Raw genomic sequence first — 26,465 nt, 5'->3', positions numbered from 1 at the left:
AACAGGCTGTTGTTAGTGACATTGGAATATTTTAGTATAAATATTGCAAATTTTTCGTGGAAACGGTATTACAATGTAAATGGTGCACATTTTTCAAAAAAACCACACGTCGTATTTTCGCACTGAAATATAATCTCATTTGAAGAAAAAAAAAATAAATAAATAAATAAATAATCTTGAAATGTCCTTACCGTCTCCAACTAAAGATTTTTCCTTATGAAATTCTAATGATCTGTATATTATTCAGTCTTGCGATTCAATTCCCCCGTGGTGGTGTATCCATTTATGGATTAAAATGGGACACTCTTTTTCGACATAATACTCCCATCAAATTATACCGCATTATACAAACTGGTCGAATTAATTTTTTTTCTTTCCGTCCAACGGAGTCACAAATTATGTACGTCCCATTTAAAAAACATTAAGCTCTTTTGGAAATGATATAAACAAACAACAATGACAATATCGTTCTCTATTCGATTGAATTTCGCGTTAAAAATGGAACAAAGTTTCCTTCTACGTTTATTTCGTAATATCGGTACATCAGGGATATTCCAACTGTAAATTACTTCGAGACAAACAGTGTATTGTATTTAATCGTATTCAGAGCATTATCTCGTTGAACAGTATTTCGGTATTGTATTTTCCCCGAAGTGATTGAACGTTCGCGTCGAATTACACTTCTGCACAAGTTGAGCCATTTAGTGTAAATACGCGAACGTGCAGTATCAGTGGACAGCTGGCCTTGTTGCGTGAGTAGAATCATTGTGTAAACTTGCCACGGGGCCAGATACAACGACGGTTTACAGAACCGTCGTGTGTCTACCCGATTTACACCGGATTATCGTTATCACTGCACGCGCACCTTGAATTCATTCGATGCTAGCTTTCCCCTAGGTAGGTAGGCTCTCCCGTCTAATGAAGTTCGCAACGTTGAACAACCTGATGACCCCGTTAAATAATTACTCTATCAGTTTAACGAACGAGGGGAACAAACTCGCGACACAGTTCGGTGACGTGAATCAGAATGAATAAAGAAACGTATTCGAGAAGGATTGAATCGAGTCGTAATTAGACGAATTGTGCTTCGTTTGCTGGAAATCCCTGAATAGAGACCTTGAGGTATCTAATGACGCGGGAGTTGAAGGAGATTCGTTAAAGGAAATCTAAAAAAAAAAAGAACTTCCAACGTCTTCGATAAGCTTTTTTGCGAATTGTACAATTTCAATTCTAATTTCCAAAGTACAGCGACACTCTTTGCTTTCCGAGAGTTTCGATATTGGATACTTGTCGGAAAGACCATTTCCGCTGGTTAAAACCGCTACAGTCGCGACCAAAATCAATTGACCGGCCAAGGCCACCGAGACGTACCCCCACCACACGCTACCGCAACCCCACCGCTCCGTAGCTGGTCCCTTGGCCCCGCCCACCGCGCAGACGCAGACGCACACTCGCGGACGGTAGTAAGAGTCACGTACGACGCGATCTACAGCCGAGAAAGCGGCTCTAAGTGGCCAATTAAGTTCAACTCGCCAATAGCAAAATTTCTCCGAATGATATCACAATTCTCACAGTCGATAAATTAATAAATTATTCCTATCCACCGATCGAATTCTTCGACAAGAATATGCATTAGGTTTCGTAAAAAAAAAAAAACGTTAACGTTTCTCTCGTACGTCCGATAGCGATCGTTGAAAATCTCCATAACCCCGGTTTCTAAAACGGGAATAACTCGTCGACATCGTCGTAACAAAATTCTTCGTTTTAACGACGAGTCACGTCCGCTTAACGAATCGCATCCAATGCCCGGTAGCAATATGGACGAAAATAGAGTGTCGTTAAGGAAAATTGATGCTTAATGCGCATAATATGGTGAACGTGTAGTTAACATATTATCGATTGTCGGTTTACTAATCGGCTTTTCTCCGGCAGCGTTCAGTGACCGAACGTCGACTAATTGGCTTTTCTCAGTTGTGTGCGAACGGGAATCACGGTGTCGGGGAAAGCGACGTATCGATTTAAAACGTGCATCGAATGGCGAGCAAACGGTACCGGGTGATTCAGTATGCGCAAAGTAGAAAGAAAAAAAAGAAGAAGAAAAAAAAAACGAAGAAATACAAACGATTTCGCTCACCAACTGTTTACTTATGTATGGTCTATCGCGGGCTTCGTACGTAGTTTCTTGTTCAGCGGAAAACAATCTTTTCAAACGGTAATTAGCTGTATTTTTAATCTTTATTGCTTGAAATAGTCCTTAGTAATGATAATAAGTGAAACGTGAATGGTATGTAAATGACGAAAGTACATCGGAAGCCCGGTTCGGTACATTCTTAATTAACATACTGCACGTGTTGTTAACGAACTTGCGTTACATAATTCATTATAATTTTGGAGGACATTTTAACGGTAAAAGTACGCGTGCTTTGCTTCTCGATGTTAATGTTCACTTTGTGCCCAATTATGGTAAAATTGATCCGAAAGGTTACTTTCGATCTGTTACCGGATATTTTCACGTCTATCGTTCGTAACGAATAATTAACAATAAGTTATTATATCGTTTGTACGAGATTACAATCACTGTGTATAAAAACGCTACCTTCCCCGGTTACACGCAATCGAGCGGATCGAATTCGATTTCACATAACCGGAAACTGCTGTACTGTACACACAGTTGGGTAGTTTTATTTATTTTATGAATCTTTCTCTAACGAGACTTTCCAAATACTTTTAAAGAACTTTTATTGTAGAAATTGTAAAACATTTGCGCCACAGAAACAACTAAAGTACGTGGAGCAAGAACTGTTATCGATAAGTCTTGAAAGTGTACTGAACGTTCTCCTAGATCGAGCGTATAGCTACTTAAACGTTTCAACGTTTCTAGATACATAAATAAATTATTTTACGATAGCTCGATCGAGCCGACTATTTAGCATAAAATACGGGAAAGAAAGTTGGCTTCGTTCAAGTGAATCGTCGCACCGTACGAGTCTATACCGTGAAAGGTAAACTAATTGCAGTACCCGGTGTTGATTAATGACTTCGCGCCCGGCGAGGTAATTTAATGACACAATGCTCGATTCGCTTTGGCCTTTCTTCTTCTCCTCCGCAGCTGCACGCTGCTGAAATCGCTGACGAGTGTCTCGAGAATGCTAATCACGGAAGATTAGCTCGTGACAGTTTAATCGTCCTTTGGCAGAATTGAACGATCGTGCAAAACACGATGGAAAATTATAACCACGCGAAATCATCGCACACCTTGAAACGATTGTTGTGTTATTTGTAACGATGCGTTCTTGGAATTATTACGAGACCGAGTTTACCGATGACGTTAATTGATAAGTCTTTATGGCTGGGTAGTAAAACAACTGAACGATCAGTGATAACGTAAAGTTATTAATTAGCGATTAATTCGTCACACTGTTTCAGTAAAAGTAGCTGCATGAAATAGCAATTGGTTACTTAATAGTATATTAAACGGTAACGAGACATCGATATTTACATTATTGTCAAGGAGTCGAGTAGCTTGATAATTAATAAATATTCATTTGCATTGAATTCAACAGTATGGACAATTTTCATTATTAATGACTGCACATATTTTCGAGCTTCGCTATACTTTAATATTAATAAGGTTACGTTGAATGGAAATCGGATATTAAACCAGCCAAGTTACCGATATGAATATTTATAATTTTATTCATAGTAATGGATAGTAATTTCAATGATATTAAAAGCGTCGAGCAATTATGTAATAATGTTTTCCGGTGTATTTTATTCATAGTAATGGATAGTAATTTCAATGATATTGAAAACATCGAATAATTTTGTAATAATGTTGTCTCCGTCGGTGTATTAATATTAATAACATTTCAATAATATTATTCACCGTAATTCTATTCAAATCGGTGAACACAGATTTCGTTAACCCCGGATCAACTTCAAAATCAATTTAAATCGTTTTTCGAATATTGGAGAAAAATTTGAATAGAATCTTGTCCGAATTTAATTCACATTAAACCAATGATTGTCCTCGCGACACTTTTCAGTAAAAAAATACACACACACAACCAGAAACTGCTGTACTGTACACATAGTTGGTAGTTTTATTTATTTTATGAATCTTTCTCTAACGAGACTTTCCAAATCGTCGTTTGTTTTTGGTTCTCCACGATTTCGCTATATATATACAAACGCGTGAGACGGAAACGACTGTTCAAATTAAATTACAAAAAGAAGAAACAATAATATTCGTAGGTTTTATTCTGAAACGCTTGTACGGTACACGCGCCGATGATCGATAATCGAGGAATTAATTTCCGTTTAGTCGTCATTCCGGGTAACCAGTGTCCAGATAATCGGTCTTCCGCTACACTATTACTTTCATTTGAATATAATGCTCGCATTCAAACAGCTAACGACTTCCCCTTACCAATCACGCGAATTACGCATCAAACCGCGAATTATAATAAATTACGTATTACGAGCCCCAGTGATCGTGTATTATCGAAGGGTTATAGAAGACGAGGATATTTTCCAAGCACGAATCAAGGTATTACGTCGTACACCGTCGTCGTCGTCGTCGTGTATTCCTGTAGACCGTGAGCAATCAATGAGTCACTCTAATAGAAAATTGTTTGTTATCTGAACGTTTGATCGTTGGCTCGTGCGCTTAATTGCGCGCCCTCGACACTCTCCCTTTTTTCCCCAAGTACGCGTGAACAACGACGTTGTCGCAGGCATCCCTTTGGCTCTCGACGACATAGACCAAGGTAAGAGAGCGTCACGTCGAGCATACGCGATGGTGTTTTCTATGGGTTATTATCGCGTAAATTCTATTATTACTATCAGGTTCAAGAGCGCCTATACGCGTCCAATGTGTTCTATCATTAGATCGGCAACGCGCGAGAGTTCAGTCACCAGTTGAACACCGACGTTTCTATTACCAACGACGAGATCGAGTTCAATATATACTACTCGCCCGTGTATCGATCGTTTAGGTGTATATTCGTTGGAGCCGGGTAACACGAGTCTCTACCGTGTATTCGTTAGATCTGATTTTTAACACGAAAATTATAAACGGTGAACGGTATTCCAATTTGCACCGAGTGTATTCGAAATTAAAAAAAAAGAGGGGAGGGCGGATTAATTTACAAATGTAATTAGTTCTCTATTTCGATAACCGTCGTGTGTGGAATATTTCGGCGAATGTATCGTTAATTATCGAGCGGGGTTCAAAATGAAATTCGAAATACGAATCGACCACTTTCGTAATTTTCGTGTCGAGAGTAGTAAATTCGATGCAAATAATGTTTGCAATGTATTAACCGGACTTTTGTTTTAGATATCAACTCTTTCATCGTTGAATACTTTCGATCAAACGTGCAATATATGCCCGTGGCGCGCCTCTGCGATGAATATGTTTTGACACAAAGGAAATTAACTGTTCTAAACTCGAGCGATCTCTCTACACGCTCTGTTTGCGATTCTTTTGTCGTTTCGAAGATCGTTCTGTCTTTTATGCGCGGTTCATCGTATAAACGATTCTTTTGTTTTTGGTTAAAGAGCACTCGTAGGCTAGCATCGTACGTCGAACGTGTAAACACGTCAGTGAGTGTACGAAGGGTTGTGTCTTACTTGCAGTATACTTTAGTTTGCAAATAAGAGACTGTACCGGCTTTGAACTCGCATATATTTTCCTTACAAATATTTGCTTTCGTGGCAACAGTTACACGCATTCCCAACTACTTAAAAATAACCCATTCGCGCTACTTCGTACCAACAATGCAATTTCAAACTGACCAATCACTAATTTCACCGATACGAAAAACTTCGAACAAAATAAAATACAAAATCTGGATAAAGCTCAATAGGTATAGGTCTACTTTGAATAGAATCGGAACGCGACCGTTTCACAAAGCTACGCAGAATTGAAATACCCGATAAATGGAAACTCAGTTTCACCTAGCTACAATTCTCACGTACAAGTGCACTATGCACTTAAAACCTAGCACCGTATCCTTCCACGTGCGTGATCGTCGGTCACATACACCTAAAATAGGAGAAAACAACGAATGCTCCGTTTTAACCCCTTGTCGTATTTCCACGAGTCTGAATTTTCGACCAAACGTGAACGTCACGAATAACGAACGAGTCAACTCTTTCGAGCACAGCGGATTAAGAAACGTTCAAACTTCACGATATTGCATTCAGATTCCTATTAGGGTAAACAATAGCATGTCAAACCACTTAAAAAAAAAAATCAACAAACATTCGTGAAGTGTTAGATTAGTTAAACGTAATGTTTCTCGTGTTCCATTGAAACCCTGAGAATTACTCAAAGAGTGGAATGTAGCTAGTGTCTCATACATATATAGAAACTATATAGAAATTAGAAAATTCCAAATTAAATTGAAAAATAAATGCTCGAAGTATTTTGCTAAATATAAAAAATAGGCGTATAGAAGCTACTCGATGTTTCAATTGTTTCACTCATACTACTCTCATTCTCAGGGATTCAACATTGTCAAACCGATGATAGCTATAGTTGAACCAAAATTAATCGGTCGCTCAAGATCGTTTAGATGCTATCCCCTCCCCGTCTACTTTTATCGTGTTATTATCCTCTCGCCTCCTTATACAACTCTGCACTCTGTCTCTCAAACGGAGATGTAAGTTTGTATGGATAAAAATAGAAATCGTATCCAATATTGTTCCACGAGTTTGAATTTTGGACCAAACGTGAACATCACGAATAGCGAACGAATCAACTCTTTGGAGCAGAACTGATTAAGAAACGTTCAAACTTCACAATACCCTGATACGCACGGTGGGATATTTTTCAACCGTGAAAAATTCAAATAACCCCGTACAAGTTGCACGGTGAGACTGTTAATACTCCACCTCGCAATTAAGTATCTAATTAATCTACTATCGTTTCACGCGTTTAGCAACCGTGCCTCAAATAGTTATCGAAGAAAAATCGAGTGTCCTAGGTGTCCTCGGAGAGTCGAATCCGTCTCGTAGTTAACACTAGATTTACCGACCAATCAAAATGACTGGTTTCAACTACTTTAACAAAGAAATTTACTTGAAATTCCATAACATATTTTCAAAAGACGTTACGATATCTTTTATTCCATAGATACAATCAATTTCATAAGTTTCTCTTTTCCCCCAACCGTTAATTTTTCCGAGACACCTGTAAGGAACACTTTAATACACCGGAATCTATCGATAATTCTGACGTTTGAACAATTTTTCAATTTCAATTATTTTCTATCGTTTCACGCGATCAGCGACCGCGTCTCGATGAGTTAAGGGCGAGCAGAGTCGCAATACGTTGTGTTGGAATGAATGCAACAACGATCTTAAGGGTGCCAGATGTCGATGTCAGTTTTAATAACTGCCTCCGTATTGGCGCGGAAGGATCGTCCACCACACGGTCAACGGTTTGGCCGCTTTCCTTTTGGTTTTTCTTTTTAGTCGAGTTCCAAGTCCAGAGTCAGAAAGACCACACGACACTGTCGTCGTTCACATCAAGACATATCACTATATACTTGTTTCTTCGGACTTTGTATTCTTATATGTATAAAAACTATACTACTAGATACGCGAGATCCCTGCATATTATAATAAACTAGATATTATAATCTGAACTTTAAAAAACGTTGCAACGTTCTTCATCGTTCCTCTCGACGCAAGATCGTAAAATCGTATCGCGGCCGCCCTTCGGTTCCACGAAGTAAACGTCAGCAGCCATCGGTGGTCGTTGAGTCGCGTCCTCCAACAACGGCCTCGCGACGTGGCCGTTTGTGCATTATTTAAGGTCGAGGTCTCTCCCTCTGTCGTTTCCCGTTGCTCGTAAATCGCGTTCGCCGGTCACTCGCGTCCCACGGGGATCGAACTTATTTTCCACGGTTCCTCCGCATCTTCCCGAGCCGCTTGTTTCTACGGTGGTAGTCACCCCTATCCTCCCCCTCTCCTGTACGGTCCCTCGGCGCGGAAAGTTTTCTTTGGCGCCCGGTCGAGTTGTGCCCGCTTTGAAGTCCTCCACGCGCCGGCAATAAATTTTCCTCGCTCGCGGAGAACGAAACAGCCGCGGTGGCGGCGGCGGCGGCGGCTTTTTAATCAGACCTCGCGCGCATAGCCGAAAGACCTGTCCCAGTTACTCCTTTCTGCTCGCTGAAAATACACTCGACGCCCGCGAGTTCTCGCTGGTCGGCTGGCCTGTGTATCGCGTCGAGATGCAACGAGATTGCCACCGGGAACGAGAGCCAGCCAACGGTGGGTAGAAATCCGACGCCTTCCGCGCCGGAAGACTTTTGTCGCGCGAAAAATACGACGTTTCGACGCGGTCCCTCGGCGCATTAGCGAGAAGGGGAGAATTCGTGAATAGGGTTGCGGACTTTCCACGAGTAATATATGGAGGTTCGAGAGTGATTGTTCGCGCCCGGGATTGGGACTCCTAACAGGAGGAGGAAGGGTTTATTTCCGAATGTCCGGAATCGATTCGGTTCGCCCTAGAATATTTCCTTGGATGCGATTTTCTTTTTTTTTTTGTCTTTTTTTCTTCCATCTTTGCACGTCTCGAGATTCAAGGAGCTGCAAAAATAACCGATCGACCGATTGGAAAGGAACTGTCGATTTTTATTTTTAAAAATTCCGATACCACTTGAATTTTTTTTTGAGAGGGAGAGAAAAAAAAAACGATCTCTCCGAAAAAGTTTCGCGACCGTTCGAAACTTTGCAAAATTGTTCCTGCGGAACAGATGTCGGAGAATTTCGACGATGAAAGTTCGACGGGGACAGTTATTTCGGAACTTTTATTAGAAAAAGTTTCCAGAAATAAATAAAACTATTGTACGGTGTTCGTATACACCATACATATGTATATATATAGTATATATAAACATATATAGTAGCCATAAGTTTTATACGACAATGTAATATAATATACGCAATACTAATTCCGTGTTGTTGTTATGTTTAACTCGAGCAACATACACAAAGAGAATTAATAGTTCACGTACGAGATTCGGAACCGAGAACTTGGCACTGATAGTGTCAAGTACTATGCTGTAACGTACAGTGTAAATATTGTGTTTACACTCGGTAACGTAATAAATGACCGAATACTATCGACAATTTGTCGCAATGTAAAATATTTTTCGATAACGACGAACATAATACCCGACGTTTATAATGCGACACTCACTCATTGTTGCTCCGTTTTGTTTTCACTCGGTAAATCCCATTCACTTTTCGTCTATACAACAATCCTCGGTTTTATGGAATCGATCGATTCTATTCCATTTCATGTAACCGGAGGCCGTATCGAATAAACGTACACGTAGATTGTAACGTAATAAGTGGTCAAAATACTTCCAACGGCTCATTCGGCAGCTAAAAACAATAAAAAGAAGTTCGCGTAAACACATGCCCTATTTCACCCCGTTTACGAGATACAGTGTCTAGTGTTTCGTTACTTCGTATCTAATTACCTTCACAGACGTCCAAAACGAGTACCTCGTGTTCCAATGCACACCTGAAGACGTCTCGTGATCCACGTAATTACTCTTCCAATACTCCCTGATGTTCAATTCTGTCTCAGAATTAGGGTCACGGCACGATAAACTGACACGTATTCCTCTTATCAAAAGCGACAAACTGATTCACAGAATACTACGAGAGGATGTGACTCATATGAAAGACATCAGACATTGTTTGTAAACAGTCGAACAGAACGCATAGCAGTTTACTAGTTTCTCTTGGATTATTATTACTTGTGATGCAAAACTCGCTGTAGCCCTTAAACCGGGTGAAAATAGGACATATGTGTTTTTTTTTTTTTTTATTTTTTTCATTATTTTTATTACGTCACTGCATATGAAATTGCACCGGTTGTATGAAATCGATTGTATCTGATTGAATTTCGTACAAACGGAGACGTCTTTATTGTACAAACATATATATACAAAATCGTTTCGTCCAACCAAGAAACCCTGTATTACACAAGCAGGAGTTCACATTGAATTATTTACTTCGAATCTTGCAACGAATTTTCAATCATCGAGCTCGAATACTCGGTCACAAGATCTGCCCCTCGCGTAGTAATTTTTTTCTAATAGCAAATAGCGAAAATCACAGTTATCATTACATGTTGTAAATTCAGATTATGATGTGCAGTTTATTATAACATGCAACGATCGATAATTGCACGAACCTCGATACTTGCAACGAATTTTCAATCATCGAACTCGAATACTCGCTGACAAGATCTGCCCCTCGCGTAATAATTTTTTTCTAATAGCAAATAGCGAAAATCACAGTTATCATTACATGTTGTAAATTCAGATTAGAGTGTACAGTTTATTATAACATGCAACGATCGATAATTGCACGAACCTCGATACTTGCAACGAATTTTCAGTCATCGAACTCGAATACTCGCTTACAAGATCTGTCTCTCGCAATTATCATCGCCCCTAGTAATTATCTTCTAATGGCAAATAGCGAAAACCACAGTTATCGTTATCGTAGTTATGTTGTAAATTCAGATTATAGTATACAGTTTACTATAACATGCAACGATTTCGCAAACGAGACTTACTACCCTCATGAACGAACGCTAAGTTTTCTTTTTGAAGACACAATACAAAGGTTTCTTTCTAATATTTAAAAAAAAATACATTTGAACGTACAAATGTGGACAAGTCTCAGGGCGTGATTAAATCAAATTTCAATATTTCCTTTCAATTAATACTTGAACTTTAGTCAATTCAGGTATATCTTTATGATCTATCTGCCGAAGAAGGTAAATGTGAATCGTAGTTTTGTACAATAAACACCATGGGTTCGTAAAACCGATGGTCCAGATGAAATAGAGTCTATGTATATCTTATCTTAACATATATCTACAGTTACCAAAGATGATTTTTGTATCATCACGATGGAAATTTTAACCCTTTCCACTCGAAGCTTTTCTGCTACCAGAAACTAGCACTTCGTTGGAATCCTTCGAATCGTGTTGTAATTAATTTAAAACGGAACATTTTCATTTCAACATTTCGTACACGTATGTTTACATCTTACAAGAAAGTAGTAATTGAATTTCAATTTCAATTCCAAACCACGGTGGTTTTCCAAATTAGAGAAAGTACACCGAATTAAGTGGCGATCGAGGATCGCCTCTCGATTGGAAAGGGTTAATATTACTCGATTGGAAAGGGTTAATATTACTCGATTGGAAAGGGTTAATATTACTCGATTTGAAAGGGTTAATATTACTCGGTTGGAAAGGGTTAATATTACTCGGTTGGAAAGGGTTAATATTACTCGACTGGAAAGGGTTAATATTACTGTATTGGAAGGGGTTAACATTACTCGATTGGGGGGGGGGGGGTTAATATTACTCGATTGGAAAGGGTTAATATTACTCGATTGGAAAGGGTTAATATTACTCGATTAGAAAGGGTTAATATTACTGGATTGGAAAGGGTTAATATTACTCGATTGAAAAGGGTTAATATTACTGTATTGGAAAGGGTTAACATTACTCAATTGGAAAGGGTTAATATTACTCGATTGGAAAGGGCTAAAATTACTCGATTGGAAAGGGTTAGATTTGGTCCGATTTCTTTACTAGTCTCGCACGACATTCTAAGCAAAAGGGTTAAACGGAACGATTAACGTAATAATGTTCGGCACACAACGAGCAGAACTACTCTGTGCCTGTACCACAGAACAGATAAGATAATGTCGTTGTTTTCTCAGATCCGGCAATAAAAGCGCACGTGCGCCGCTTACTATCGCCCGGGCAGCCAGTATGTGACGAAACGGACTCCTCGAAGATCTCTCACGAGGCGACGAACCTCGCGAGTAACCCCAGGCCCGTGTCGTCGGGGAACGGCGAGAACACGGAACCGAGGAAACCCGGAACACCGGAACTGCCGGGTGGATCACCCCAGGAACTAACTGGTGCAACGCAATATGCGACCAGAAGCAACGGTTCCTACAGCGACGCGTCCGGCTCTTCCGAGCTGGAGGCGCTCCTTCCGCCGGTCGACAGTTTCAAGGAGGAGGAACGAGCCCAATGGGAGCCTCTCTCCGGCGATAAGTTCAACAGACAGAAGAACACGCCTAGGTACGTGGCCTTTTGTCGATTGCGAAACATCAAACGAGAGACTGATGTCGAAATGAGCTTTCTCGCGTCTCGTTGTTACGCCTTCGGTCGTTGCGAACCGCTTTGTAGACCGGTTTACCGGGAAGCTTTCGGTGGTAGCTGGTTTTCGGTTCACGCGAATATTAAATACGTCGAACGAATGAATTCTTCTCCCCGTGTTCGAATTTACCACCCTCGAATTCGATTCCTTACTCGTCGCGGCACGTTTTTATTTACATTGGTCTACGGACCCGGTGTACGATACAACCGCAACCAGCGGTGTGCGGGTACGGGTGTACGGGTCGAGAATTGTTTCGTGTTGGAAACTTTTGCAATTGCATTTTTAACGCGTTCACTGTCGCGTCAGTTTTCCATACTCAAGGGTGTACTCGTTTGGTCGAGCCTTGGCGCGACCAAGTAGAGAGATTCAATGATTTATCGGTGCGTTTAGAATTCTAAACACAGGGTAACCACAGGGACGTTCTTTTAGAGTTTACAAGGATTAGGATTCGTTCTTTGGGAGTTCTTTGGGGAAACATTTGTAAATTTAGATCAGAACCGGTGACCAGTAATCATCATTCAAAGTGTTAACGATCTATTATTTTGATTTTCGAAGGAAGAATTCTTTCTGAAGAATAATTTTGCGTTTTTTTTTTTATTTATTTATGCGGAAACGAAGAGTCTTCGAATTATCTAATGTCTTGGGGACAAGTGTCTTTCGATGGGGATTTTGACGAGACAATACCTGACAGATTATTTTCCGATGCAATGTTGTTACAAACGCGAGAAGAAGTTTCATGTCGGAACAAAAGTAGAGCAATTGTGTTCTCCGCATTTCAATTCGAAATAAAATAACTTTCACAATTTCTATCGCGAGCTGTTCCTCTTCCTTGTGAAGTTTTACATTTGATTATAACACTGAGTACAATGACCCGAATCTGAAAGTTTGAGTCGAAAATCCGGTAGAAAAATCACGAACAAGCATCACAATTACGTCGTTACGAAGTTTCCAGATCTACGACACTTCTCGACCCGATTTCGGTTTCCAGTACCCGAATTCACAGATACTACCCGCACGCCACCGACAACAACGACAAAAAGTTTTTAGATGTCTGCCAACGATTGCTTTGATTTTCGAATGTGTTACAAAGGACCGAAGAATAAAAGACACGTGTCTTTTTATATTGGGAGTGAAACCATCCCTCAAAGTTTGCAAGACGAGGTACGTATGATACCATATTTAACTCAAAGTTAACGATAATATATTATTATCAAACGGTTTCATCCCCTAAACACGCAAACTCTTATTTCTCGATTCTCTAAAATCCGAAGCAGTTGATATTTAAAAATCAAAGCAATCGGAGGCGGACATCTGAAAACATCCTCTCACAAGGGAACATGGTCGTCCCAAACTTCGAATATAACAATCGATATATTGATTTGTTCGGAAAGTCATTTCGTTTTCCAAAATGGAGAGTATGTAATTTAATGAAATGTTTACACCCTCTAAAAAAATCGTGTTTCATTTTCACAAAAAAAAAAAAAAAAAAAAAAAAAAACGAAATGACTTTCCGAATATATTCTTCATGTATCTGGACAAATAAGTAACTGACCATTCTGTCGCAGGTTCGAAGCCTACATGATGACCGGCGACCTGATGCTGAACCTGTCGCGCACCCAGCAGAGTAGCGGCCTGCTCCCGAAGCACCAGAAGAAGGTCGACTCGCTGAGGTACAACAATCATCACACCCACCATCACCATAATCACCACAATCACCACCATCATAACTCGGTACCTACCAGTCCTAACGAGATGCTGGGCCATCACCGTGCTTACAAGTGCACCGGTTCGAACTCGGCCAGCACCTCCCCGGTTGGGATCAGCAAACGCGAGAGTGGCCAGTGCCCGGGCCAGAGCGATGCTAGCAAGCCGAACGCCGCGAGTTTCGGTTACTCGAGCGGATTCGTGCGTACATCGCGCTCCGAGGACCATTTGCAATTCCAAAAGGACCCGTCGATGAGCGCGGTGGATATTGACATTGACGATGACGTCACGTCCAGCCTGAACACCCTGTTGGACACGCGGCCGGACAGCGGCCAGGGTCTGTCCAGCGAGCGGATCGTCTGGACGTACAACGCGCCGGTCAGCTCGCCGTCCGCCTCGGAGCGCACCTCGTGCTGCCAGAACGGCAGCTCGTCTCAATCCTCGTCGAGTAGCTCCTCGACGGAGGGCACTAGTCCCCAGAGATCCTTATCGCCAGCCTCCCCTACCTCGGTCTCGTCCTCCGTCATGTCCTCCAATTCTGGATCCCGTAGGTTCCCACCGCCGGTGCCCACGGGCACCACCGCGACAGCGCTGGGCCCCTCCGGCGACGGGACCGCGTCCTCGGCCTCCGGGCTTCATCCCACCAACGGTGACCTCAGCCAGTCCGAGGCCATCAGCAACATGTCCAGTCCCGACTACAACGACGAGGAGACTATGGACATACTCAGTGCCCGCGATATCATGATGATCAGTGATCCGAGTGACAGTGACTCGACGATACTGGCCAGCGAGCCGCCCCAGAGAAGGCACAAGACAACCACCTCGGCGTCCAACGCGTACACCGCCGCGCAAGACACTTCCGAGCACAGGATAGTGATACAGGTGAAGGGACCGGACAAGGACGCCGCTTCCACGAGGAACACCAGCCCGAGGCAAAACAGGCGACGCGGGAACCCGAGCAACGCCGAGTTGGTGCCGACCTCGACTGCCCAGAACACCGTGCAACGCTCGTCCATCACCACTGCCGGGAACGTTACCCCCGAGTTCGTTGGATATCAGGTAGCGCACGCGAGACGAGTCTTAGCGAAGATCCGGTAGTGCCCGCTTTCAAGATCGAATACCTTCGTTGGCCGAACCTTCGTTCATTTCGTCGCCGAGAGCGCGACCGATCGATTGGCGAGACTCTCGCGATTAAAACGAGTCCAAACACGGCCAGATTCCGACTATTTTTCATTCTCGACGTAACCGAAAAAATGTACGCGGTTCAAATTTTTGGAAAAAAAGAAACAAGAAATTGATTCGAGTAACCCGGGACTGGGAGTAACGTGGTCGTGTTTGGACTCGTTTTCATTGGGAAATTCTTGGGCATTCGTTGGTTGTACTCTCGCGCAGGTACGATGATAATTGTAGAATTTGTTTATTTCTATCAGCGAATGAAATTTCATCTTGTCGGCGAACCGAGGAAACGTAAATAGCGGTGTGTATTGTTGAGCACTATTGCTCCTGGGCAGAAAGTATTTCGCGATACAGTAACGCTCGCTTAAATTTCAATAAGCTATCTCGACCGTTCCATCTACTATTCAGTGTCTGGAGCTGAGCGCGATCCGATCCTGTGAAGAAAGACAGTGAATAGGTATAGCAAGAATAAGTTAGAAAGAAATAAGAGACAATTTTACTACTATTTTATTAGTGTCGCTATTTGAGATATTTCAATTCATTGCGAATGTAGTTAGTTCGATGGAGAAGCATCTCACATATCCATTGATATCATTGTCATAAAAATAAAGCGAACAAATGGAAATTTGTATTTTTGTAACTGGCTTCTAAATCGTAGTACGTACGATCGACCTTCTCTATTGCGTACACTGTTTTGTTCTCGCTTACTTTATTTATGTTTATTCTTTTTTCTTGCGAAGGACCTCGAGTCAATTCTTGGGATAAAGTCGTTACCTGTTCCGCGATAATTTCAACGTAAACTCCCGATTTGCCTAAATTCAAGCGAACATTACTGTATTAGCTTCTCGTCCAAATAAGATCGTGTTTGAATTCATTTCCAGCGGAGAAAGCACACCGATGTATCGCTAGTACTTTCGTAAGCATATCAAGAAATAGAATAATATCTCAATTATAGTTCTTGACAGCGAGAACTACTGTATAGAGTGTTTGATCTGTGGTAGGTCTTGATCCTACGACTGCGATAGTATTACAAAGCGCTGACTAATTAGCATTTTACGATGTCTGTTGAGATAATGTAATGTAATACTGGATAGGGTTAAGTTGTGTTTTGCGATACCGTGGTGACGATAATGTAAATGTTTATACTTTATTCGAGCATTTATCTTTTAACTCTGCACTGACAATGAATTTTATTGGTACTTTGTTAAAATATCAGTACGACTACATCATTTTATCATACAACATTGTATTTATGAAATAGTAGGAAACAAATGTGGATAATGAACATTTACTTCGCTCTTGTCGTAGTAATAATTTAATATATTATAAAGGGTGTCTGTTTGATCAATGACGGTATCAAAAATATGCTCTTAAAAAATTGTATAAATAATTTTTTCTCTACCTTTATACCAAACAAAACTTAATGGGTCATTTTTTTGATATTGTCAGTTAAATTTCTAAGGAATATTGTGCGCGTTAAGCACTAGGAAAGATACAAAAATAATCGAGAGATTAAAGTATTGATAATGGTATTCGCGACTATGTTAATGTATGTTGATCTTGCATTCAGATTCCTATTAGGGTAAACAATAGCATGTCAAACTACTTCAAAAAAACTCAACAAACATTCGTGAAATGTTAGATTAGTTAAATGTAATGTTTCTCGTGTTCCATTGAAACCCTGAGAATTACTCCAAGAGTAGAATGTAGCTAGTGTCTCATACAAATATAGAAACTATATAGAAATTAGAAAATTGCAATTTAAATTGAAAAATAAATGCTTGAAGTATTTTGCTAAATAAAAAAAAATAGGCGTATAGAAGCTACTCGATGTTTCAATTGTTTCACTTATACTACTCTCATTATCAGGGATTCAACATTGTCAAACCGATGATAGCTATAGTTGAACCAAAATTAATCGGGCGCTCAAAATCGTTTAGATGCTATCCCCTCCATATACTCTTTGTCTACTTTCACCGTGTTATTATCCTTTCGCCTCCTTATGCAACTCTGCACTCTGTCTCTCAAACGGAGATGTAAGTTTGTGTGGATAAAAATAGAAATCGTATCCGATATTGTTCACAGTAGGGGATGCGATCTTGAGCAGTCAGTTGAGTTTGGTCCGACTAAGCCTCGCTGAATCCAACGAATCGTTCGAAAGAGCAGAGTGTTTCTAATACGTGAATATAATATTTCAGGAGTTGAAGGAGAGCGAGGACGAAAAGGAAGCGTTGACCATTTGCAACTACGACGATAGACACAGCGGTGCGTCTCCACCTCAATCAGCCGACGAAGAGAGCGATATCGAGAGTCTGCACAGCTTCCATTACAGCCCGAAAGCGGTGGACTTGCCATCGGCGGTTCGATTGGCCAAAAGGCTGTACTCTTTAGATGGGTTCAAAAGGTCCGACGTCTCTAGACATCTTAGCAAAAAGTACGTGACACTACGTATCAGAACTCGGTCAATATACTCGAGGTTGTTGTAGTTCTATAACGTTGTTTCTTTTTTTAATTTCAGCAACGATTTTAGTAGAGCGGTAGCCGAAGAATACTTGAGATACTTCAGCTTTGATCGGGACACGCTGGACGTGGCTCTCAGAAAGTTCCTTGCCAAGTTCTCTTTGACAGGGGAGACCCAGGAGAGAGAAAGGGTTCTTGTACATTTCTCCAAGAGATTTCTCGATTGTAACCCGGGCGCTTTCAATTCTCAGGGTGAGAATTTTATCGTTATCACAAATATTAGACTCATGATCGGAGTTGGAACCACTTGTTGAATTTTTCTATATTCGAATATTTGAATATTACTCAAATACTCTACTGGTCGAATGGTGTTTGAGTACTTGACTATTTGAATACAGTTTAAGTGTTCGGCCAGTTGTGAATTTGATTTGAGCACTTAATCGATTGAATACTATTTGAGTACACATAAATAATGATATTTAAATTATTCAAGTATTCGAATATCATTGATCCAAGTTTATTCCTAGCATTTGAATACCCATAAAATACTCATTTATGGATTGAATTAATATTTCAGACGCTGTTCATACCTTAACTTGTGCTATAATGCTGCTCAATACGGATCTGTACGGTCAAAATATCGGCAGGAAAATGTCGTGTAACGAATTTATAGAAAACCTCTCGGAACTGAACGATGGCGACAATTTCCCCAGAGAGGTGCTAAAGGACCTTTACAATGCTATAAAATCATTACCCTTGGAATGGGCCTTGTAAGTTTGATTGAAGTATCGAATTATAATCGCTGCAAATATTACGAGGAAAAAATATGATCAATGTGTACTACCATTTGTTCAGGGACGAAGAAGGGGATGAAACTGCGAACCAAGCGATTCAACAAGGTGACGGTCCAGCGATATCTGGAACCGGCAATCCATTTCTCGATGTGCCAAATGTTACGGGTGCTACGGAGTTCAAAAAGGGTTACGTTATGCGGAAATGCTGCTACGACTCCAACGGAAAGAAAAGTAATTAATTTATACCGTGTGAGAGGATCCAATGAAGCCTTGCGCGCAGAGTACACTTAACACAATCGTAATTTCCTTTTTGCAGCACCGTTTGGAAAACGAGGTTGGAAGATGTATTATTGTACATTGAGAGAACTTGTATTATATTTGCACAAAGACGAACATGGCTTCCGTAACGATAGTTTACACAACGCAATACGCATTCACCACGCATTGGCCACGAAGGCGTCCGACTATACGAAAAAGCAACACGTCTTCAGGTTACAGACTGCTGATCAGGCGGAGTATCTCTTCCAAACAAGGTAAGCGCAGTTTTAACATCCTCGACGAAAGGATAACATGACAATATGATCCCCTGAGTGTATAAGTTGAAAATTAACGTGGTTTTCAGTGATTCCAAAGAACTACAATCATGGATCGACACAATCAATTTCGTGTGTGCAAGTTTTTCCTGCCAGCCGTTAGCAGGAGCTGTGGGCTCTCAACGAAAATTCCAACGACCCCTGCTCCCTTGCAGCCACACGAAATTATCTCCTGTGAGTAGTACCGCGAAATAGAAAGCGTTAAAAAGCATTGTTGACCGCGGCTACGCAACGAATATAATCTGTTTTCATTGTTTCTTTATTTACAAGCCTTCCTCTACTATCCCTGAAGCCAACTTCGTTCTCTAAGTTCTCATATCTTCAAAACGGAATACAGCATTGAAAAAAGAGATTATCCCCTTTTGGACACGAGATTAGAACCACCGTACAGAATCTAGTATATGTGTATAGCAACCGGTTTCGCGTGTTTTACCTTCCCAAGTGTTTAACTGACGGTTTCTTGGATTTTTGATCGTGTTGTCAGAGAGAACAGTTACGGGACCACGAGGAAAGGGTTAGCAAATTGGAAGCTGAACTGGAGGAGCACAGGCGGCATCCACCTGAAAGAGGGGCAAAAGCTCTTACTGTACAGAACTACAAGGAAAAAGATGCCTACTTACATCATGAGGTAGTAACTCTATTCCTATAACAGTGATTTAAAGATGCTTTTTTGAAATTCACACAAAATTGTAGTTATTTTGGAAATTACTTTTCAGCCAGCATGCAGTAATAATTTCTCTTACTACTGGACGATGTATTTTCATCGAACCTAAATGAATTATCTAACGCTAAATAAGAAAAATAATATGCAACTGCGAAGCGTAAGAGACTAGTTTAGTTTCATGCATTCAAATTCTCTTGATTCTCTCCTCGTCTCGTGTGAACGATTATTCATTGTTACTTACAAATTATGCTGCTTAAAATAATTAAGATGTCAGTTATTGAAATAATATTATTCCTCTGTATCCGTTACTGCTGTAGCTATTTTGTTATTCAAGTTGGATAAAATGTTAATGTTGGTTCTGCTAGTTCGAAACCAAAGTGATTTAAATCACTGTTACAAAATTATCAATTATTCGTACGAGGTATTTTGTGTTTTGAAAATAATTCGCATTGTGCAAATTAGACATTCAATCTACCTTCATTCTTAATATTTTGTTCGTTCTTTTGAATTGTTCAGATGCATTGTATTAATGATTTACAAAAGAAAAAATGAAATGTAACTTATCTATGCTACTTACGTTATTTGAGTTTCCTGAAGAAACTTCAATCTTTTCATAATAAGCATCTCATTATTTGTCTATTCCCGTGTTGCAGCTGAAGAGGTACAAGACATATGCATACTTGTTACGTTCGAGGCTGGCATTTACAGAAATGGAGCCGTCTTTGGTAGAGAGCAGTATCGGTGAAGTAGACGAAGGAAGCGGGGCATTGCTGAATTCAGAGGTGGCGTTAGTGCCACCACCGGTTCCCGATCGCCCAGCCATAAATAGGTACAGTTACAGGGCTGCCATTTACAACCGTAATCTGCTAAATGGTCAGGACTACGGCGGGGACATTGGTTGACGTGTGATGGGTGTCTTTTCAGCATGTGTGGTCTAGTCTGACCTGCTTATGCAGGCAGAAGCAACAGCTGAAATTTGGAAGAAATATTAACGAAAACCTAACGATGTATTCGACGCATCACTTGTTAAGTACTGTACTTTACTGTACCGTGTACTCACATTCTCTTTTAATATATTTAATCGTGATTTATCAGCGGCCATTAAAACCGGTAGTGGTAGCATTCGTACAGCGCTATAGCACAGCAGCATTTTCGGTCTTTCCATTATACTGTTCTCTGGGCATCATATCGGTTTTCTTTCAACGTTTTTTTTTCTTTTTTCAATTAAATTTGTTCATCGTCGCTCAAGTATCATGTTTGTCGATAAGTTTTTATAACAATTCATAAATGAAGCATTGAGCAGAAAGTTGCTGTCCTAAGCGCATATTCAAGACCGGTTAAGAAACTGGTGATTGGGTCAGGGTTCACACCTAACTCAGTATAGTGTAAATGGTTCACTAATTATACCCAGTAGATTGTTAAAGCGTTAAAAAAGACTTGACAAGGCCCGATTAAGATTCGTGCCTTGACTGAAGATAAGACCAGTTATGTATAGAACAATTCTAATAGCCGAACGAGAAGGTGAATGTTGAGTAACATCGCAAGGAATGAATAGCTGTAACCATCGTTCAATTAATCTCAATATAAGATTACCTGTATAAAAACAGAAACAAATGTATGTTTATTGATAGAAAACTACAAGTACAGTTTCTAATGATTGAATCGCTCTTTCTTAAATGTATTGTAAAATCCAATTTGACTTTTCTGTATTAAAATTATAGTTGCATAGTAAAACATTCAATGTGACAGAAAAAAAAAATTGTAATACTCATTAAAACATAGTATCTAATGAGTGCTATGCCTAAAACAAATTGTACGGTACTTTGTTGCTATACCAAACTGTGTCTGTCTTCGTACAAAATATCTTATTCGAGCATCCTTTCATGCTTTTGGTTTCTGCTTTATGTTCGCTGCTAATATTATATAACATACTCAACTAGTTCATGTTGTATCACAGGATTGGTGGTTTTAAGGTAACATCCGCTTGTTTTGCTACTTTATGAAATTCATCAAGAGCGAATATGGGTGCATTTTTTTTTTTATGTTTGAGTGCTACGGACTGTTTAAGCGTAACAAATTGTTATTGATAACGCCACAATAACTGAAACTTCCATACCTAATTTGTCAGTGTCATCCAACAAACTTGATTTTTTTATCAGTAAACTATCATTTCCGGTAAAGATTTGTAGAGTATAGGTTATTAACGTCAGAGTGTAACGAACGAGCGATAAGAGTAATATTTTGCAAAACTTTACACGATGACGGATTCTAAGATACCTTTACGTTTATTGTTGAGTATTTATTTAATAGTTATCACGACGAAAGTGAAGATTGAATTAATATCATTGAATAGGTGTTTTTATTGTTTACAATGAAATTAATTACAAGTACGTTTTGTTGAATCACGTTTCATTATTAAAGAATAATTAATGTGTTCTACTGAAGACATAACAATCAAGAATGTCCTGTTGAGCGTCATTCAGCTGTTTCAATTTCGTTGTTTGCAACGAAGACGATTTTGCTGAGAGGATAAGAGTTTGAAATATGTTACGAAAGTTAAGACTGGATAAGAAATATATACGCGTATATTTAAATTTGTTTACGGCACTGTCAAATTGTGTATCAGCCACTTTACAAGTGTAGATGTATGATATATTTTTATATTTGGTATATTTGTCGCGGATAGTTCAATCTATTCCATTTTATCTGCGTCCTCGATTTCCATGTGTTGCAATCTGACGATGTTTAATAACAAATTTTATCTTTGCGACGAGGAAAATAGTTGAGTCGTGTACGTTTTTCTGTGATCGCGTTGTTTTGCGTTCTGTAAATTGGTTGATACGTCAACAAGCAAAAAGCGTCACTCGGTAGTTTAGTTAACGAAAAGTAAGTCGCAAGAGAAAGATCGAATCTTTCGTTTCTTATAAAAATTAATATCGCAGATAGGACTACGTAGGCCTCACCTTATTCTAATCACTGTTCTGACATTACGTTTAGATGCATAACAGTAGCAATTTATCGAAATTATTCTAACCTTTTTAAAACAACTATACAGTACCGTATATATATACATGTATGTATATACTGTGTACATATATACAAATATATGTATATGTATACGCATAATTATTCTTGCATAAAAATATTACGTAATAAGTCAAATGCTTTATTAAACGTTACAACAACTTTTAAAAAAGTAACGGTTCAGAACTTTAAAAGTAGTTCAATGTTTTTATTCATACACAGGATAAAAACTTTCATACTGTTTTTACTTAATAAAATATAATTCTTTGATAATATTTAAGTTATGTTTGATATCAAAGAATATTGAAGTATTTGTTTTAAAGTAATTAGCTGAGGGTTTATATTATTAACTTTCTATATACTTCTTCGAACCATTTAAAAATTGAATGAAAGGCTTAAAATACACTGAAAAAAGAGCGTTTGTAAGTATTACATAATTATTTTATGCCAAAATGTTCTGAATCTAATAAAACGACAGTGTACTCTTGGGAATCCAATATTAGGACCCACTAATTTCTTTCCTTTTGGTTTAAGAATGAATCGAAACCTACAACTTTCAGTGGTTACATTGAATGAAGTTCATCTAGCAGTTTTAGTACAACCTTTGTATTATAAATTGCAAGCATCTTCTTAGAGCAGACGTTAAATGAATCTGTTTGTTGACTAGTCGAATTAGCATTTTTAGATATGGTTCCTGTAAATCATGTTGCTGCTCAGTATCTAAGAATATATTAATTTAAACATATACTGGCAAATGTATTTCATTACTTTTGTATTTTGATTGTAGATAGTTGCTTCGATTCTTTGTTCACTATTTTTATTAATACCATCCTTTTGTATTGTTCTCGAGAAGTCGTTCACTACATCTAATCATAGTGTACACTAGAGCCCTTGTACATAAAACTGTATTATATGTGGATAATATAACAATTATTATAAACTATATAATGCTAATGGCAATAAAGATAAACAGTCTCCAGATTACATAGATTCACAAGTTTCGTATGCGAATCCCAAAGTTTCAGATACCAGTAGGTACTTCTAATATGATATATATGCACTTGCATTTTGTTCTATGAAAGTTGCATGCAATATGTTCACATGTGCATCATTAGGTGTATAGTGTAGTATGCACGAGTATCTACAGTCTGGCGGTTGATTTTGTATGTATAATAATTACTGTTCCATTGTTTTTATTTTAGTATTTTAAGTAAAATTCATGACAATTACAATTCCATTAATAATTACCAATAATAGAATTTTATTTTGTCAGAATCTACATAAATTTGTATTTTTCACTTGTACAATTACCTGAAAGATATTTCTCTATAATTTCATAACTAACCCAAAGTTATTAGAGTTGCATGAAATGCACTTGCATAAACATCACATAACAAAATTGGCTTCATAATTAATTTGAATGCCTTGAATATTATTTATACTTCAGTGTTTAATTTCTATTACCAAATTTTCAGCTGCAGACATTGTTGTACAAACAAGCATGAGTACTACACTGTCACACATTAATAAAATCGCAATGATGCGTATACAGAATTTTGTAAAATTATAAAGTACACTGTACATATATTTTAAAAAGACTATTATGTACATTCAAATTTTTCAATCTCTAATACACTTTATCATATGTTATACTTTTCTGAATTCTTTGTAGACAGACCAAAACACTTCAAAAATAATAAATGGAATGTACATTAGTTACTGATTGGAAGAACTTTTATATTTATGTTATAATAGTAATTTTTTCAAATACTAATATCTCACTTTAAATGTATTAAGTCTTCAAAGAGTTCAAATGTATGAGTTATTTAAAAGACAAATTGATTAACTCCAAATTTAATAATTTTCTACGACACTTTTAAATTTTGAAGAACAAATAATTATTACTCTTTAGGAGAAAAAAGATGAACTTGGTATGGTAATAAAATTGGTATGACTTTATTAATTTAGGTTTGTAGAAGATGAAATTAAAAATGAGTGGAGTTAGTCATATTGGACACTGAACTAAATTTCTTTATAAAATTTAATACTTGAATGTGCATTTATGAAAAGCATAAAAGGAGAAGTTTCTTTGTGTTTATTTTATTATAAGATTTAATTTTTCAAAATGTGAATAAATTGAAGCTTCTCTTGCATTATATACTTTATTAAATACTTATATAATGATTTTATTAATTTATTGCATGCAACAGGATTGAGCCAGTGTCATCGTGAACGAAGTCAGCAAGTCGTCGTCAATACTGTTTCAACGTGCATCGAAGTTACAATGTATAAGTTTTACGATGAAAATTTGTAAAAGATTTTCATTTTATAGGACACATTTATTTCTATACATCACATTGGTAAGCATCAGTTTTCCTTTGTTGAAAAAGAGAAAACATTATGTTGCATCGAAAGTATTGTCAAGTAAAATCTGTTACTAGATTAGTGTTAAAAAGTCATTTGGAGATTCAACAAAATTATTTTCTAGAATGAATTAGAAGAAACATTTTTTCATTTGGGATACTTCTATTTTTTGAGTGTTTTCAAAGGATAAAACATTTAATGCTCAAAAACTTGCTTGAGGAAACAAAATTACCATAAGATTATCATTAAACAAGTTTATTACAACTTAATTTTTAAATTCAGACACGCTTCAAAATTTAATTATAAAGTAATATATGTTGTTTCGATGAAGGCTTACCTAACGAAGAAATTAAATTTTCTAGTTGATCTTTTAGTAAAAGAACAACTTGAAAAGTGTTCCAAGAAACCTAATGATAAGCTACTTGAAGATCTACATTCATTGAGGAAACTTAATATTACACTAAGGAATTACCATACGATAATTTCACACAAATACGCTACACCTACAAAATTCGGTAAACATGTAAAGTTGAGGACAAACTGCATGAATTGCATAAAGTGTAATATCTAAAATGCAAAAAGATTTATTGACACATTAGTTAAAATACTCGATAAGTCCTCGCTAGATTGATTGTGTTAGAAATAATATACAGTATACGATCAACATCAGTGTATATGTTAGAGCCACAGTACCGATCAAGTATAAATTTGTGAAGTTGTTTTTATAGTGAAGATTTACAAACGCGATATTGTTGTCTGAATTATCATAGTACGCAAGTTTTTTTTTTTTTAAGCATTGTACCTTGTTTCCGTACTTACTTTACGCTTAAGGTGATAATTACTTTCTTAATTGTATATAAGTTATTGTAACGTTAGATCGCCTTACAATTATATCGTGCATAAATGCCAAAGAATCGCATTTAAAATACATTTTTATTACAATGTATTTTTTACTCGCATTTACGTTCGTATATTCATCGATTACATTATTCGCTTTTGATACTTTGTAATGCATTGCTCTCTCGCGTTTACACAATTTTACGTCTTACTTTTATGAAATATGTAAAGCTTCTCGAAGTTTCCTTCCTTTTGTTTTGTTTTTCTTTATCTTTTTATTTCAATTGTACAATTGAATTTATCAAAGACTTTGTAGAATTTACTCTGTATAAACTAATCGCGACGTGTCCCTATAGCCGAAAACTCATTGTACATATTGTTTCAATTTTTTGAATTCCTTCTCATATACTAACTGAAACTCAAAGAACGACTGTGTACTTTCTGTACATGCGATATATTCCTTTGTAAATATCACTTTACAACTATGAAAATAAAATTGTGAACACGAATTATATTAATTTTTCTTAATCCACATCGTTTAAGCATAAACTATTTTATTTTCTCATGTTGTGCAAATTGTTTTTAGGATGTGTACTAGTCGTTCGAAATTGAATAAATTAAGCATGAA

The 26,465-nt window shown here is 38.1% G+C and overlaps 1 protein-coding gene and 1 long non-coding RNA gene across 5 annotated transcripts in view; one reads left to right on the top strand and one right to left on the bottom strand.

The window, feature by feature from the left end:
• Efa6 (Exchange factor for Arf 6) overlaps positions 1-24,848 on the top strand; it is an 88,727-nt gene extending 63,879 nt beyond the window's left edge. For 2 of the 3 annotated variants that reach the window (XM_076318285.1, XM_076318286.1), the window contains exons 4-13: positions 11,773-12,142; positions 13,787-14,984; positions 17,300-17,535; positions 17,620-17,813; positions 18,139-18,331; positions 18,417-18,586; positions 18,672-18,888; positions 18,978-19,122; positions 19,433-19,576; positions 20,266-24,848. In XM_076318285.1, coding sequence (XP_076174400.1) covers positions 11,773-12,142; positions 13,787-14,984; positions 17,300-17,535; positions 17,620-17,813; positions 18,139-18,331; positions 18,417-18,586; positions 18,672-18,888; positions 18,978-19,122; positions 19,433-19,576; positions 20,266-20,514 — 3,116 coding nt within the window. In that variant the 3' untranslated portion in view covers positions 20,515-24,848. The other variant, XM_076318287.1, reaches the window with a different exon arrangement.
• LOC143150198 (uncharacterized) lies at positions 16,650-22,636 on the bottom strand. Of its 2 annotated transcripts, none has more exons than XR_012992985.1 (4): positions 21,550-22,636; positions 20,673-21,167; positions 20,190-20,581; positions 16,650-19,508 (listed from the first exon to the last, which is right to left on the bottom strand). It is a non-coding gene; the product is annotated as an uncharacterized LOC143150198 (long non-coding RNA). The 2 variants fall into 2 exon arrangements; XR_012992984.1 differs by having other exon boundaries at positions 20,673-21,205; positions 22,576-22,636.
• Positions 24,849-26,465: the final 1,617 nt, after the last annotated feature.

This window comes from Ptiloglossa arizonensis, chromosome 8 (genome assembly GCF_051014685.1).
Source record: "Ptiloglossa arizonensis isolate GNS036 chromosome 8, iyPtiAriz1_principal, whole genome shotgun sequence".
In the NCBI taxonomy this organism is placed as follows: domain Eukaryota; kingdom Metazoa; phylum Arthropoda; class Insecta; order Hymenoptera; family Colletidae; genus Ptiloglossa; species Ptiloglossa arizonensis.
This window is presented reverse-complemented; position numbering and strand designations above follow the sequence as displayed.